The 15,880-nt window shown below is 41.6% G+C and overlaps 2 protein-coding genes across 5 annotated transcripts in view; one reads left to right on the forward strand and one right to left on the reverse strand.

The window, feature by feature from the left end:
• Positions 1-3,537: 3,537 nt before the first annotated feature.
• On the forward strand, positions 3,538-11,699 carry C1QL3 (complement C1q like 3). Its single transcript, XM_017673473.3, has 2 exons — positions 3,538-4,863; positions 10,479-11,699. The coding sequence occupies exons 1-2, from the start codon at positions 4,276-4,278 to the stop codon at positions 10,656-10,658; spliced, it is 768 nt and encodes a 255-aa protein (XP_017528962.2). The 5' UTR covers positions 3,538-4,275; the 3' UTR covers positions 10,659-11,699.
• A 248-nt stretch (positions 11,700-11,947) lies between these two features.
• Positions 11,948-15,880, reverse strand: part of PTER (phosphotriesterase related) — an 85,626-nt gene continuing 81,693 nt past the window's right edge. For 3 of the 4 annotated variants that reach the window (XM_073229241.1, XM_073229243.1, XM_017673477.3), the window contains 2 exons: positions 13,942-14,084; positions 11,948-12,235 (listed from right to left, as the gene is read on the reverse strand). In XM_073229241.1, the coding sequence (XP_073085342.1) occupies positions 12,114-12,235; positions 13,942-14,084 (265 nt within the window). In that variant the 3' untranslated portion in view covers positions 11,948-12,113. Of the gene's footprint in view, positions 14,085-15,880 lie in introns of all 4 variants that reach the window. The other variant, XM_073229242.1, reaches the window with a different exon arrangement.

Raw genomic sequence — 15,880 nt, forward strand, 5'->3', positions numbered from 1 at the left:
ATGAAAGTTGACATTTACTGGTCTCTGGTTATGAGTTGTGTATCATTGTAATTATATGCATTAACTCAAATTTCACAACAATCCTATGATTTAGGCATTAGTGTTATTTCCATTTTATAGAAAAGAAAATTAAGCCTCAGCGAGATTAAGCAGCTTTCATAGCTTTTAAATGAGAAAACTAGAATTCAGATCAAGACCCATACTCTCAAGCAGACCCCCTCTGACTGGAAATCTGCAGTTCTCCAGTCAAAGACGTGTATCTTATGAAATACAAATTGGAGACCCAGAAATCAAAGATGAATTGTTGGTTCAATCCCTTTTTGTTTTTTTACATTTTTTATCTTTAGTTCTCTACATAAGCCTTGGTTTGTTAATTTATTTTTCCACCCTTATAAGAAATGCTATTTCTGTTTAATGCTGCTGGATTTGGGAATCATTCTCATGACTAAATATTTGTTTGCCTGGTAAGAGCCAGCATGGGGCTAGGCTGCCAGTGGGTGCTCAATAAAGATTAATGGATGGCCTTGCACGTTTGTGTGGGAGTCATGTGCTTAGGATCTGCTCAGTTCTCCGAAAGAGGCAGAAATGATGTGGGCAAGGTGAAAATCACAGGATAGTCACCCAGCCCAGATCTGGGGTTTGTGTATCATCTGTAGGTTCCCCAAGGCCCAGGAATAGAAGGAATGAGTATATTTTCTTGAGAAATGATTGTGCCTTAAAAACTAGATTCCAGGGCCTTCTTCCAATATTAATATCAAATGTGGGAGAAAACTTGATTCTCTGGTGAGGACTGAAGAGAATCAAATATTTTTTTTAATTGACACATTTTCTATTATTATATACATATAGAGATGAGTAATGTGCCATATCAGATGGCTTATTCAAACTGTCAGAATAAGGGCTGAAGCGTGAGTAACTTTCCAGAGAACCTTCTGAGAAATTCAAGCTGTGGAAAGTGACAATAACCAGCCATAAATTCATTTACTACCCAGTCATCCCTGAACATCTTGGGGGAACAAAAAAGTGTCTTACAGAGTACATAGTGGGATATTTTTAGAGACAAGGAAGGGGACAAATAATTTAAACTTACTTCACTAAAAAAAACCTAATGTACACACGCTGCCCAGGTTTGTATGCACAATAGAAAGACAGGTCAGCCATGTGACCTGGGAGATGTGGTCTTCATTATGAACAGTGACTTCTGAGCAGTTTTCCAAATGTCAGCAGAACTTGAAGATGTTAGAGGCCTCACTTGCAAAATCAAGCTCTGCTTTGGCCTTAGAGAAATTGGAAGGAGAAAAGCCTCAATTACTAGGCCCAATCCACAGGTCTTAGGCTGGGATATGGCAGTGTAGAGCAAAGTGTAACAGCAAGGACACTGGGTGGCCCTGTGTCTACTCATATCTGTGTGTCTCAGACTCATCATCTGCAAAGTGAGCAGGCCAGTCCACCTTTCTAGGGTCCATTCTGACTCTGCTAGTTCATGCTGTCTTAGATGGAGTCATCTTGAAAATAAGCATCTGTCAATGCAAAACTCCATGTGTCATGAGGTGTGCAGTGAGAAATTATTTATGCATCTCTACCTTTTAAAAGGTCTCCTTTTATCCACTACTAGCCTCTCTTTAGCAATAAAAAGGGTCTTATGAATTTTGATAATTTGGTGCATCTAAAAGAGCTTATTTCATTAATACCTTAACTTCATCACACTTTGCCATTTTGTCCTCCAAAGGAAAGGAGAGTTTTGCAACCCAGAAGGTGTGTTAGGAAAATAGATGTGGCCAGGAAAGAACATACTATGTGTTTGCTGCTTAAATATATGAAAATAAAGTAGCTCATGTGAACAAAATATATTCTGAAATAGATATGCAATTATGCCCTAGACATAGATGCACATTAGTAAGACCACTACCCAACAATAAAAATTTAAGGTTGAGAAGTGGGAAAGACTCGTTTCCAGTAGCAGGAGCAGTTTCCTGGGCAGCTAGAGGAAGAGAGAATGTGGAGACAATGGACGGGCTGAGCCCCACAGCCCAATACCCTGGAGTTGATTTTCCCAGGGAAGACCTGGAGGAGCTGCTGACAATTCTCGTAAAAGAATGAATGAATCTCTGTTTCCTTTGGCCTGCTCATTTGACCTTATTTTGTCTTGAAACAGAGAAGAAGGAAAGAAAGAACTAAACTAGTGGGGTGGGGTGGGGGGAAGGCAGAAGGACAGAAAACAAGATATCCGTCCTGTGGAGCCCCCCAACAGGATCATAGGCTGCTGAGGGGCACCTAGGATGTTACTGTTGCCTTGCTGGAGTCTTATTTGTTTTCTGCCTCTCATTTCAGATTCTCACCCTGATGTAATAAGTCATTGTCTTCCCAGGCATCATCCCCATATTGACAAGCAAATGTCACCCACATTTGACTGACATCCATTGCTCCTGAATGCGAAAGTATGATTTACAAATCAATTCTACTTGTTTTTTTAAAGCTGTTCTTGTGTGTCTTATGTATTTGTTGGTGGTGTAACTTGCCTAATATCTACTCTGGGGCTTTCTATTAATATTATAAATCCAGGCTGTTGTTTCTCCTCCAAGTTCCACTGCAAACGGGGCTCTTCCTTCTCATATTTTTCCCGTTTTCCCCATCTCTGAACATACATGCAGGCCGTGTACTATGGAGCTTATAGGACTCTTTCCATATCTTAGGAAAAGATCTTAGCTGGGACTTTGTAAAGGCTGCTTGCTTTACCTGAAGACTTTTGAAGGCATTTTGACAAGTGATATAGCATAAGTAAATGCAACTTCAGGTCCAGTAGTAGTATCTTCTGGAAGGTAGCTAAAATTGTAAGCCTGTATGTAGAGTACATATGTATACACTTACCATTTGCAGCATTTGTAAAAAGGACCCTCCGCCCCCTTTCCCAGTTAGCATGTCCATTTAAAATCACTGAGAAATGTCCTTTGGCTTTTCAACACACCTTACTGTTCTCTGGGTAACATCTTATTTTCATTTTAAAAGGCTGGTGAGAAAAACCATAAGGTTAAAAAAAAATTACACCTACCATCTGGAAAATTCAAAAGGGTCGTCGTTATGTTAAAAGTGGCATTTTGAAAAACACCTGAAGCCCTGATAGTGGGTGAACCAGTGGAGAAATACTGTCAACCAAGCCACCCTCCTTTCAACCTTCACCTCCCCCTTCAACTGGGGCAGCTGGCAGTGGGGAAATCGGAGGCTGCGGTGTGACCCTTGAGTTCCGGCACATCTGTCTCCCTCCCGCCAGGTATGCCCAGTGAGAGCGCTGCCAGAGCTTGGGTTGAGCAAGGGAGTATTCAGGATCTCACTGATCATCCATGTGCGGAGATGGAAAAAAAAAGAGAGGCCGGCGGGGGGGAAAAATCCCACATTGTCAGAGTAATGCCAAACTCTCTCTGAGTGGGATGAGCAGAGCAGATGCTGCAATGAGATGCCAAAGCGGCTCCCCTTCCTCTGTGCCTTGGGTGCCTATAAATTGCTCCGGCGCGCGTTTGTCAGCCTCCTCTTCTCCTGGCAGGTGGTGCCCAGGCGGATCCTGCGTGCAGTCTCTCTCGCGCTCTGCTCCGGCCGTGCGGCGCCCGCCGCTCGCCATCTCCTCCGCTCCAGCCCGCAGCCGGGCCCAGCCGCTGCTGCTCCGCACCCGGGGGGCGGCCGGCGCAGGCTCTGCGCGCGCCCGTTTGAATTGTGGTGGTTGCAAAGGAGGGGGGGAAAGACAGGGGAAGGGCGAAGCGAGCGAACGAAAGAAGAGAGAAGGAGGCAGCAAAAGGCAACTTCAGACGGAAAGTTGGTGCGAACTGGCGCAGTCGGCAAAAACGGAAAAGTCGATCGCAGGCTGCGGTGGCATAAAAGTGTGAGCGCCCGGGGAGCACGACAGGCGGCCGCTGGCTCTGACCTCGGGTGGCGGCGCGGCGCCGGCCGCAGCTACAGGTGCGCCGGGGCTCGCAGGAGGCGAGAGGGCGCCCCTCGCACCCCGCCCCCAGTCCCCACCCCCAGCTGGGACTTCGGCTCAAGTCACTTGGCTGCCGAGCTCCCTCCCCAGCCGCAGCCGCAGGGGGGAGCGGAGCAGAAGCAGGCGGAACAGCCGGCGCCCGCCCCGGGGACTTGGGGTTCGCAGGGGGTTGTTTTCGGCTCTGAGGAGGTCCCCGCCCAACCTTCAAAATTTTGTCCAAAAGCAGACAAGAGGATCGCCCCGCGCTGAGCCGGCTGGTGGGCAGCAGGAGGCGCCTAATCGCCGCCGGGGCGCTGGGGGTGGTGATGGTACTCCTGCTGGTCATCCTCATCCCGGTGCTGGTGAGCTCGGCCGGCACGTCGGCGCACTACGAGATGCTGGGCACCTGCCGCATGGTCTGCGACCCCTACGGGGGCACCAAGGCGCCCAGCACAGCCGCCACGCCCGACCGCGGCCTCATGCAGTCCCTGCCCACCTTCATCCAGGGCCCCAAAGGCGAGGCCGGCAGGCCGGGAAAGGCGGGGCCGCGTGGGCCCCCAGGTGAGCCGGGGCCGCCGGGCCCTGTGGGGCCCCCGGGCGAGAAGGGCGAGCCCGGCCGCCAAGGCCTGCCGGGCCCGCCCGGGGCGCCCGGCCTGAACGCGGCCGGGGCCATCAGCGCCGCCACTTACAGTACTGTCCCCAAGATCGCCTTCTACGCGGGCCTCAAGCGGCAGCACGAAGGTTACGAGGTGCTCAAGTTCGACGACGTGGTCACCAACCTCGGTAACCACTACGATCCCACCACCGGCAAGTTCACCTGTTCTATTCCAGGCATCTACTTCTTCACCTACCATGTCCTGATGCGCGGAGGGGACGGCACCAGCATGTGGGCTGATCTCTGCAAAAACAACCAGGTGAGTGCGGGGAGGGCGGGGAGGGAGCGCGGGAAGGTGCGGGCGAGAGCGAGGAGACCCCAGACAGAGGGGTGGGCGCCCGCGGAGGAAGGGCGCGGCGGCCCAGCTCCGAGCTACGCCAGGGGCCACGCTGTGCCACCCGGAGAGGCTGGGGTCGTATGCCAAAGAGCCCAGGACCTGCGCTCGTTGTGAGCGCGACCCGCTTGGAGTGGGAAGCCGGGCGCTCTTCCGGGGCCTCTTGTGCGCCCAGGAGCGGGAAGCGACGCCCGCTGTGGGACCCCGGGGAAGCATAGGGTCGCTCTGAGGCTTTGCGGGGAACGGGAGGGCTGGGGGACCCCGGAATGGGCGTGCCAGGGTGACAACCCCGGGGAGACATACAAGGGCCCAAGGGAGAAAAGAGGACCCGAAAGAGCGAGTCCAAGGGGGACAACGTCCAGGACCAGCCTAGGACCCAGACACCGGCGGTCGCAAGGCCACTCTGCCTTGTCCCAGACCGAGGCGCTCACTTGTAGTGAAATACAGACGCAAACTCCGGTTTAGTTTCCAGCCCGAGGAGAACGGGGAGAGGTAGTAAGTGCTAACAAAAGGAATAGTCGAGACTCCTGCATTTTGTCTGTAAAATACACGGCCAAACACGGAGCCCAGATTCCTGGTGACTGGAGTGGGACGTCCAGGCAGGTGGCAAGGAGGGCGGCGGCCCAGCGCATCCAGCACCAGGGCGAGGGTCTTCCAACCCAGCTGCGTCTCACGGGCTGCGGCATTGGCCCTGACTGGGAAATGGCCTCGGATGGGCCTCAGCCGGAGAACTTGCTCCCCCGAGCTGGCTCTGCTGCCACAGGGGCCACCGATAGGCAGTTTTGTGCTGGGCCCACTTCACTGTTTGCTTGAAAAATTGGCCGCCACTGCAAAACCAAAATGTGTCAGATCTCTTAGTCAGAAGAGGGAAATAATACTTGTTACTCCCTAAAAGTGTAATCGGACCTTCTGCACGGGCTTGATCGGCAGCCGTTCCAGGGGAGGCCTTGCAACCTCCAGCCTCCAGTCTGGGTTCAGTTCTTGGATTTTAACTTGCTTTTCGGGCCGCACAGGAAATAGCTCCCATCTTGCCTCGGCCAACTTTGATTTAACAAAAGCTATTGGGCTTCAGGTCATTCGCCCCTTGAATTCAGACCTTTTCAGCTATAACCCAGGTTTCTGTTAAGCAGCATTAAAGCACAATTTCTTCCAAAGACCTAGTTCAGTGTCAAAATTATTTCAAACGTCAAAGACAAATATCCAAAATGCATAAGAGAAAGGACTAAAAATCCCATCCCTCCCCTTCCTACCACCCACTTGTAAAGGAATTTCTAAGTAAATAGTGTAAGGGACAGACCCTCAGGAAGGATAAAACAAAACAAGGGAAGATGACCACCAGGAGGCACTGACAGGGTTGTTTATTATAGTTACTATGTGTGAAAATAATATTAAGATAAATAAAAATTACTCATAGGGAAGTGGGATATAGGTAAACGGCTAAAAAGGGCATGAGTCATTGTACCAAAATAGAGCCATTGTGTCACCCTTACAAAATGGTTTTTGAACAGCCCCTCAGCAGGCAGCAAGGAGGCACCCATTTATTTACAAATGGGCTCTCTTGTGACGCAAAGATTAGGTCTGGAATATACAGTCAGGTTTAAGAGATTGTTTTTATAGGTAAATGGAGTAAGATTCAAGTTTTATCAGCCAATGTGTAAAAATGCTTGCATCTTTAAACATCTAGAAGTTGTAATTGCATGGAAAACCAGGGAACAATACATTCAAATTAGTTTGTATGCTGATAGCTAGACTGCTGAGCCCAGGTAGATTGCAATGATTCCAAATAAACCATTCCATATGTATATGTTCTATGTGTATTTTGTTTGGAGTGTAGAATGCTCCTTTGTGTCACCCTAGTATGCACAGTCTGTGAGGATCAGGGGAAAAAATAAGGCAAAACAGCTGACTAAATCATGTATAATGTTTTGCATTGGTATTACTAAGCTGCTACTTCTGAAAAAGGTGTGTGCAACAAGTAATTTAGAAAAATATAGTAGCAAACAATATATTTTCAAGTTTATCATGGACCATTTTGGAAAACAGTTATTATAATATTACTGTTCAAGAAGTTTACAAAAAACTACTTTGCAAAGTCTGTTCCTCAGGCAATTGCAATTGAGAAAGCTTGTATCATACTTTTTAAAATTAATATTAAATAAATAGTTTACCCTTAATTTTCAATTATGCTCTTGTCTGATCACTTCTTAGAATAGCAATTTCCCCCTCTGAACTGACCCAATTTGTTTTCATAAAACAGAAACTCAGAGATCCATGTCAGTGTAATGTTCTGTGGATTAAGTGAATTTGAGAGGCACAAAAATTAAGCTAAGAATGCAGCTCACTCTAGGATAGAGGAAAGCCTCTGGGCCTCAATCATATGAGAACCATTTTATTTATGCTTTATGCTCAATGCAGGATCACAGATGGAAACATCAAAGGCCAGTAAATTAACCTGATGTACCACTTAACCTTTTGTTTATGATTCCACAGAAGTACAATGAAAATGAAATTATGAGAACATCAGTAACAATTACTTAAATTAGCAAATGTTACCATAAATATTGTGTCTAATGATCAACCCTCACTAATAATATAATGCTAAAGCTATATAACCTATTATGTTCTCACAAACATGCCACTAAAAGGATCGCAGTTCTCATATTCCCCAAGAAGCCACCAACCTAAATTTAATCTTAACCATTTATTGAGAGCACATGGCAATGCATATTAAAGGTAAAAGTTGGATGCAAATAGCTTCACATACAGAAGAAAGTATTTTAAACATTTGGATACTTTAGCAGAAAACTTTAATGAAATATATTGCCATTTGACTATAATCACTGTAATACAATAAAATAAAAACCAAAACTGGCTGAAGATGAGAACTGAAAAATAATTAAAGACCAATTTTTACTCTAAGAATTCATGAGTTATAGCACCAGCGAACATGAAATATATTGGAAACAATGAATAGTTTGTTGGTTGATATTCATTTATTAGCAAGATCAATGAAGTGCCAAGTTAACTATCCTTTTAAGGGCTAGGAAATGTGCACTAAAGATCAAGCAAAATCTAAAGAGTTAACTTACAATATGAAAAGATATTAGAGCGCATTTAGGTAGAAATGGTTTATATAGGGCTGAGGAAGGGAAGCATCATATTCTTAAGAGAAAATGCTGAAAACAGTGTACATTTAAGAACCTGAAATAGCCTCTAGGGTGGATGCATTACCTTCTTCAATAGTTTGATGGCTTCAAGGACGAATCAGTGGAAGTCACTGAGCTCTTTACTAGAGCTTGAAATTTCAAGTCCCATTAAACTTCAGGGTCCGATCAGGTGAGCAGGCACACAAAAGTCATGCAGAGTATACCTGAGTATGGTAGTTATTTCATTGGGAAAGTCTATGGTCCAGGATAGGTTAAAATCATAGAGAATCACTTGCATTAAAAAGCAGTCACACAACAAAGGAAGTGAAAACCATGTGGGTAACTGTCCAGTGTGTGAGATCACACTGATGCATCTGCAGGTTTTTGTGGTTACACCTCGTGAATACAAATGGTGACATTTACATGGTTTTGTGGTTATACCCTATAGAATAAAACTGCATTTTATATGTATTTAAGATTATTGTCTCTAAATCAAGTGGTTTTAATAAGTCCTAGTTGCAAATGCCTTCGTGTAGAAAACAATGTTAAATAAAGCACAATACCCATTGAACCATATACTAAATACAGTATGTGTCTGGTTATTAATAATAACTGAGAAACATATTATGGATTGATAATATATCACTAATATAGCTAACTAGTATTTTGTATTTTAATTTTTTTCTCATCCATTAAAAATCCACACATTAAAAAGAATATCAGGTCATAATAGCACTTTACTCCTCCTTGTAGGTTTTTTTCCTGGGAATTAATGACTAAGTGAAATTAACGAGTCAAGGCATTCAACTCCTACAAACTTATGATTAATTTTTAGGAAGTAAGTATCATGGCATGACAATGTATTAGTTGTTAGTGGTCAAAATGGTTCACCTCTCTAAACCGGTGTATACATTTGGGTCAGTGCTTCGGAGCATTGTTGCACGCTGCATTGCTCCTACTGTTATTAGTGTCAGTTAACACGGTTTCAAGCAATTCTAAATCTTTTAAGCCCTTTTCTCCTTTTGCTATATGATATCCAGAAAGAAACTTTTAAAACACTACTCAAATTACTTTACAAGTTCAGCAGTGTCAAAGAGCCTTCTCCTTTTTTAACATTTCAGCATTAATGTGAAAACACACCACATGAAAATTAAATTTGAAAACCTCTCATTTAAATTTTGAAAGGAATACATGGAAATTCTTGACTTATGTCTCATATCCCTCATTTTGTCAAGTGATAAAATTCAATATAATTTATTACATAGTACAGGTTTACAAAACCACTAAGTCACTTGCTATGTTATTCAAGGATATATCATTAGAGTGGAATAGAAACAAGCCACAAAGTAGAATATGTTTTACTGAAATAAATCAAATACAAGTCTGCCTACTGACAATTTTCTTCCAAGGCAGAAGCAAAATATAGCTAAATGAATATGAAGCTTAATTTGAGTTGAGGATGTGACAGAATGTCCATATTATTTGATATGCTAAGCAATTTGACTGTTTGCAAATGCCTGTCAACTCACTAATGAGATATAGGCTCAACATGCCCGGATTATAAGCAACCTCCATCCTCAAAGAAAACCATACATGTAGAATCAGCTAAATGTAAAAGGGTATTCAATCCATCGTGAAAAAATCCAAAAAATTGAGACCTCAAATTATGGAAGTTTAGTTCCTTCTATAACTTGTAGATATTTTGAAATAAAATAATATAAGTACCCACGTCCCAGTTAAGTGGTAAAAAGGCACACATAGAAAAATTAACTCTGAAAACTTGGGTAATATAACCAAAGATCACTTCTCAAACTTGTGGTAAAAAGGGCTTTACTTGAATTGGATTTCAAAAGCCCCAAACTGAAAAGCTTTCTTCCTTTTTTTCTTTCATATAGTAGAGTTACGGTAGAGGTATTTCTCTGAGTCTTTACCTATGGTGAATCTCTGTTTTCCTCTAATTGTGAGAATCAACTGAAGTTTGGATTGAACTTCCACTTGCAAACAGAATATTGCAATTTGGCTTAAATTAAAATGCAAGAAGTTACTGTTATTTCCATTTTAAGAAGTGACTGGACATATTCAAGGAATTAGAAAAAGTGCTGATTTAGGAAGGCAACAGATCGGTATGCATTGTTTACAACATACAGGAAGAGGAGATTGCTGGAACGACCCTCAGGAAAGCACTGTTTTCTGCTTTCCATCCCTCCTTTCCAGTAACCCAGCTGAAACTGTTTCAAAGATATCCTCATAAAGCTCCAAGGCCAAGTGGGCTTTCCTGTGCTGAATTCTGTGCTGTGGTGGCAGGTCAGCTCATGGTGCTGCGGGAATGGCAAAAAAGACAACTTGAGAATTCTCTTTTTCAACTTCTATCTAATTCTTGTCTGTTTCACATAGGTGCGAGCCAGTGCCATTGCCCAAGATGCAGATCAGAATTACGACTATGCCAGCAACAGTGTCGTTCTTCACTTGGAGCCAGGAGACGAAGTCTACATCAAATTAGATGGCGGGAAAGCCCATGGAGGAAACAACAACAAATACAGCACATTTTCTGGATTTATTATTTATGCTGACTGATAGTGCAGAAACGAAGCGTATCATCCCAGTTTGGACACTGGATTCATATGGCCAACATTGGTGAATCAAGGATCCCGTGGGCTGCCATCTGAAGGGCACCTCAGCTGTGTATATGTGGGGGAATTCAAATGCTACCTGACTCACATCTGTATTCTCAGAAACATTATGTAAAAAAAATATTAAAAGCAAGATAAGCAGATGTGTCATTCACTACCGCCAAAGCAAATAGTCCTTGTCGTTAGTGTCCATGTGAATGAAGTCTTGGATAGATCACACATTTTTATAGAAAAATCTAAGACACTGAATTATTTCTCCAATATATATGATACTTTGGTGTCCTGTGATCTTGCTGCTTTTATCCATATGTCAGCTTTGGTTCTTGTGAGTTTTCACGCTTATTATGGTACTTGGAGTCCATTCACAGAGTGGGGGGAGAGTGATTTTACCCTGCAGGGGAAGGTCTAATTGAAATGATGCTGCTTGTCCCCAAAGAAATTATTTGCCTTGTACTCTTGTGAACTTTAGAGCTAGACCTGGGAATGATTCAACTTCAAGCCTTAACCTGGAATTTTCTGGATTTGAGGGAATTCCCAAGCCTATGATCATTTTCACATTTTCTTTTTCTTATGAACTTAACTTTCTCCCTCTTCTGGTGGTAGTCTTTAAAAATAGAGATTGAAATTGTATCATAGGATTACCCTCTAAGTGTGAAAATGTGTAATTATGTATGGTATTTAGAAAATCCCCTATGTGTCCATTTTGTCAATAGAATGCGTTTAGATTTACTTGGAAAGACAGAGAAATTTATTCTTTGGTGTTAAATCAGACTAAGGCTTTTGCCTTCTTTGGAACAAAACATTATTCATAATCCAATGCACAGAGGTTTAATTTGAGCTACTGCATGTGTCACCAAGGGGACCCTAAGTAAGGCCTTCAAATAGTTACTACAAAACGTGGCCTGAGGTTATTTCAAAATGAACTATTTCACATGTAACCAATACGACAACAAAATGTTTATATATTTTATATAAATACCTGCTACATATATATGTGCATATATATATGTTAGATGAAATATAATATATATATGGCTTCAGACCAGGGGTGCAGTGGCTGGATAGCCTCAAAATTTTAAATTAAAAAGTTGTATGTCTGTACACACACACACACACACACACAGAGACACGCATAAATTACTTGACTTATTTTGGGTTGAAATATATTTTGGATGACAAAAAATATATGGAGTAGCAAAATAATTTAAATGACTTCTCTTTTAAGAGTTATCCCGAACATTAACTTTTATTAAATGGAAATTCCCTATACATTGCATGTCTGTAAATTAACCTATGGCTCTTTATGACCACACGCCAATCAATATTTTCACTGCATTCTGTGGCAGACTAATATTAGAACTGCAGACACAAAGCGGCTCTCCTTTGCAGTGCTCCTGAATTAGATCCGCCTGAAGTATGAATTTTTTTTTTCCTCAGGTTGATTGAAGCTGACGATAAAGTAGATTTTGAGAATAATGCAAATCCTTTCTCTCTGGTGAAAATACACTGCCAAAGCCATCTCTTTAAGAAAAAGATTAAAACTGCATGTTGATATATCCTGTCAGACAACTTTCACTATTACAAACGAAAAATCTACCCCCCTCTTAGTTGCCTTGAAGACTCTTTGACAAGTAGATTTCAAAAACAGATTTAAAAATCTGCTTGCTTTACTGGTGAAGGACATTTGCATTTTTTCATTTACAGGAATTAGTTTGTTCTCCTTGCTCATTGCTCGTGGGTACCTTCTGTTCTAATACACAGAAAGCTTGATCATCTTTGATCCACAGAAATATCTTTTATTTAGCAAACTTCAACTTTCCAAAAGGCTTATATATGGCATTCCTATCTGAAGGTTCTGTTTGCTTGGTTAAAATGCCTTGATCTGAGTAACTGTTGTGATTTATATGATTAAACCCACTTAGCTCCATACATCAAGAATAATGACTAATTCTATTTGGCCTCTAATATGTAAGATAACTCATAAAGAAGTTGCAATGGATTTTATTTCTATTCAACAGTATATATTCATCAAAGATGAACTGGCAGCAAGGGTTTGGAGAAGTTTATTTTGGATAACAACAGTGAGGATTCAACCAAAAGATTAATTTATAAAGAGCACTGCATGTCAACTAAGAGCTTTAAATAAGAGTTTTAAAAAAAGGCTTTATTAACACAAAATATCAGGGCTTGGTACTTCTTAAAGTGTAGGCTTTAGAATCAGACTGTCATTTTTAATAGATTTGACCTTTTCTTCAGAGAAATAAGCATTATTTTTCTCCGTTTAGGCCCAAGGCAAAAGCAAATAACAGGTAAAGGAAATAAAGGGAATATATATGTAAGGAAAACATTTCTCTTTTTTTTGAATTATATATTATTAACTAATTAAATTGTGGCCTTTGTTATTATAAATGTAATGATTCATTAAACTATATTATATAATATATTTTGCCTTTTATGGTTTAATTTTTATAGTTCTATGTTATGTGTTCATGCCCCTTTATATAAATTCTTCAAAACACAACACAATTTACAGCAAAAATGGATACTTGGAAGCCACAGGCAATAAAAGTGATTTATTTTAAGTATATAGAGATAGGTGGACAGCATATAATTAACCTTCTATAACATCTTTATCACTGTGAATTGGTGACTGTATTACAGTATCCTTTGAGAAAGAAGTCACAGAATGTAACTTCCTTTGCTGCAGAAGCTATTTTTAAGTGCTATATTATTCATTAAGCATTAATTAAAGAACAGCAGGATAATTAGTAGGATCATCAATATTACAAGAAACATTAGATTGCTCCAGAAGGGGGTAATTTAACTAGAAACACTTTAAATTTTCTCAAGTAGTACAGCTGATAGATTAAGAAAACAAAACTCCACTAAGGGGATATAGAATATAAGTCATTGTTTGGAAATAGGTACTCCTGTATGTGTATTTTGTTAAGGCAAGACAATAGGGCTCAGTTAAGCTCAGTAACTCAAAAATTGCAGATGTATTGGTCTCTGAGAAAGCAAAACTTCTAATCCTCATAAAAAGGATATGATCTGCCATTAGTTCTACATAGCTCTGATTAGTATGTCCCAGTGGGTTTGAAATCACTGAATGTTCTCTGCACATTTTATACTCAAGGTATGAATTCATGAACAATTATCCTATTTGAAAGTTAGCCATTGCTTAGGGTTCTTTATTAGTATCTTATCCAGTGCATTCTCAGTTATACCTCTAAGCAGCATTTTAGGAACAATGTTGGTGAGAATATGAGAATAGCCGTGACCTCCGTATTTCATCAGCCGATGCTTCGTATGTATGTCATGTGCCATCAGGATTCGATCTTCATAGCCCTCATCCACCAGAAGACGTACCCTATGAAAAATGTGATGGCATTTGGCTCATTATGTGGCATTTGTCTCATTTAAAACTTTCCTGGTGCTTTAAACATTTCACTCAAAAACCTATTGTGCTTGTCGTAAAGATACTGCCCTCCATGTGGCATGTGTACTTGGAGACCCTTAATAAACATTACATGGTGATGATAAAGATATTATTGAATCTGAGTAGGGACATGATTCTTATTCCATGTGCACGGAAATTTCTAGCCTGTGATATTTATGATAGCTCCTAATAGGATGTGCCAGTTTAAATGAATGGCCACTCTAACATTTCACTAAATAACTTCACTCTTGATTTGTGTCCAGCTCTCCACTCTAAGGTACTTTTCTTAGTGGGCCCACTTTTCAGATCTCATTCTCTCTCTCCTTTTTCTAACAAACAAAAATCAATGACTGGTTAAAATAAGGAAACAAAAGGAATCTTTGTACAAGTAAGACATTCTGAGAGTAACATCAGGTTTGAAACTGAAGGGCATATGATAAGCTAGGTAGCTGGTTTAAAAAGGTCAGCAAAGGTGCCTCTCCATTTGGACATTTGTCCTTTGGAGTCTGTGAGAACTTTGACTTAATTGCAGTCTTGGATCATTGGATCAAATTAAACCATGAAATTTACTCTGTCTTCCTTCTATTTTTGCTATACTTATGAGCTGTTCCTTTAAATACGTAGTCAGTTGATTAAAGAAAGGCTTCATGGACTATTATCTAAACATCTAATCCTCTTTGCTTTGTGAAATACAAATCTGTAGTGTGAGTCACCCTGACAGCCACCATCTGTACACGTCTGGGCCCCAGGTGGTGTCCATCAGGGCTTCCGTGGTTCTCCAAGGCAGGGGATGCAACGTGGAGACATTGCCTCTTCTCTGGCATCTTCCATAGTCTCACCAGTCTCCAGGTTCCCAAATGGGTCTAGACAGATAGACTGCACCTTCCGCCAAGGCTAATTATTTGAAAGGTATCTTTTTGGTTTCAATAGCATTTTGTGGTATGAGTTGTATTTAATGACTACTACAGTCAGCAAAATGTGGGGCACTACACAAACAACTCCAGCACAAAGCCCTGCTCTCTGAAAACATACCTGTTAAAATAAATGATAATTGAAGGTTAGATCTTGTGTTCTCAGGTCAAAGGAATACAACTGCCAGAGAAGAAGGGCCAACCTGGGTATTCTGCCTACAGAGTTGCATTCATGTTGCATGTACCCCATGCGTGTCCTACAGGTACATGGAATGCAATTTGTGCCAAGGTTGTCTCTTTAAAATTGGTATAATGTCCAAAAGTTCTGATCCGAAGTTACTTTGGGGACAAACTCTCTTTTTAGGAATTCCCTAGGAGAGTTACAGGATCATTTATGAAGAAGGAGAAAGATTTGCCAGAATGCACGCACTGGGCTGAAACTATGTGGTAAACCTTGTTCCACAGCTGAAAAACGGTATCACGTTATAGGGCATTTTAGTGTCCTCTCCCCCTTACATTTCCTGAGCATTTCCCAAAGTTTTTGTCTCTTTTCCTTGCCTGAGAAAAAAATGCTAATCCTATTCCTCCACATGTCTCATGGATAACAAATTCCTGTGGGAAACCTCGCATCATACTCTGCAACACAAAGTTATTGAATTGTGATGTAGTAAGGAGAGAATGTAATGGAGAATATACTCATGAAAATGGGAACTCTTAGAACTTAAGTCAAGAATCTGGAGACTAGTTATCTCATAAGCAAGATAATTCTATGGCTCTCAAAAAATTATTTCCTGACTCTCAAGAAAACTGCCTGGT

This window comes from Manis javanica, chromosome 2 (assembly GCF_040802235.1).
Source record: "Manis javanica isolate MJ-LG chromosome 2, MJ_LKY, whole genome shotgun sequence".
Taxonomy (NCBI): Eukaryota; Metazoa; Chordata; class Mammalia; order Pholidota; family Manidae; genus Manis; species Manis javanica.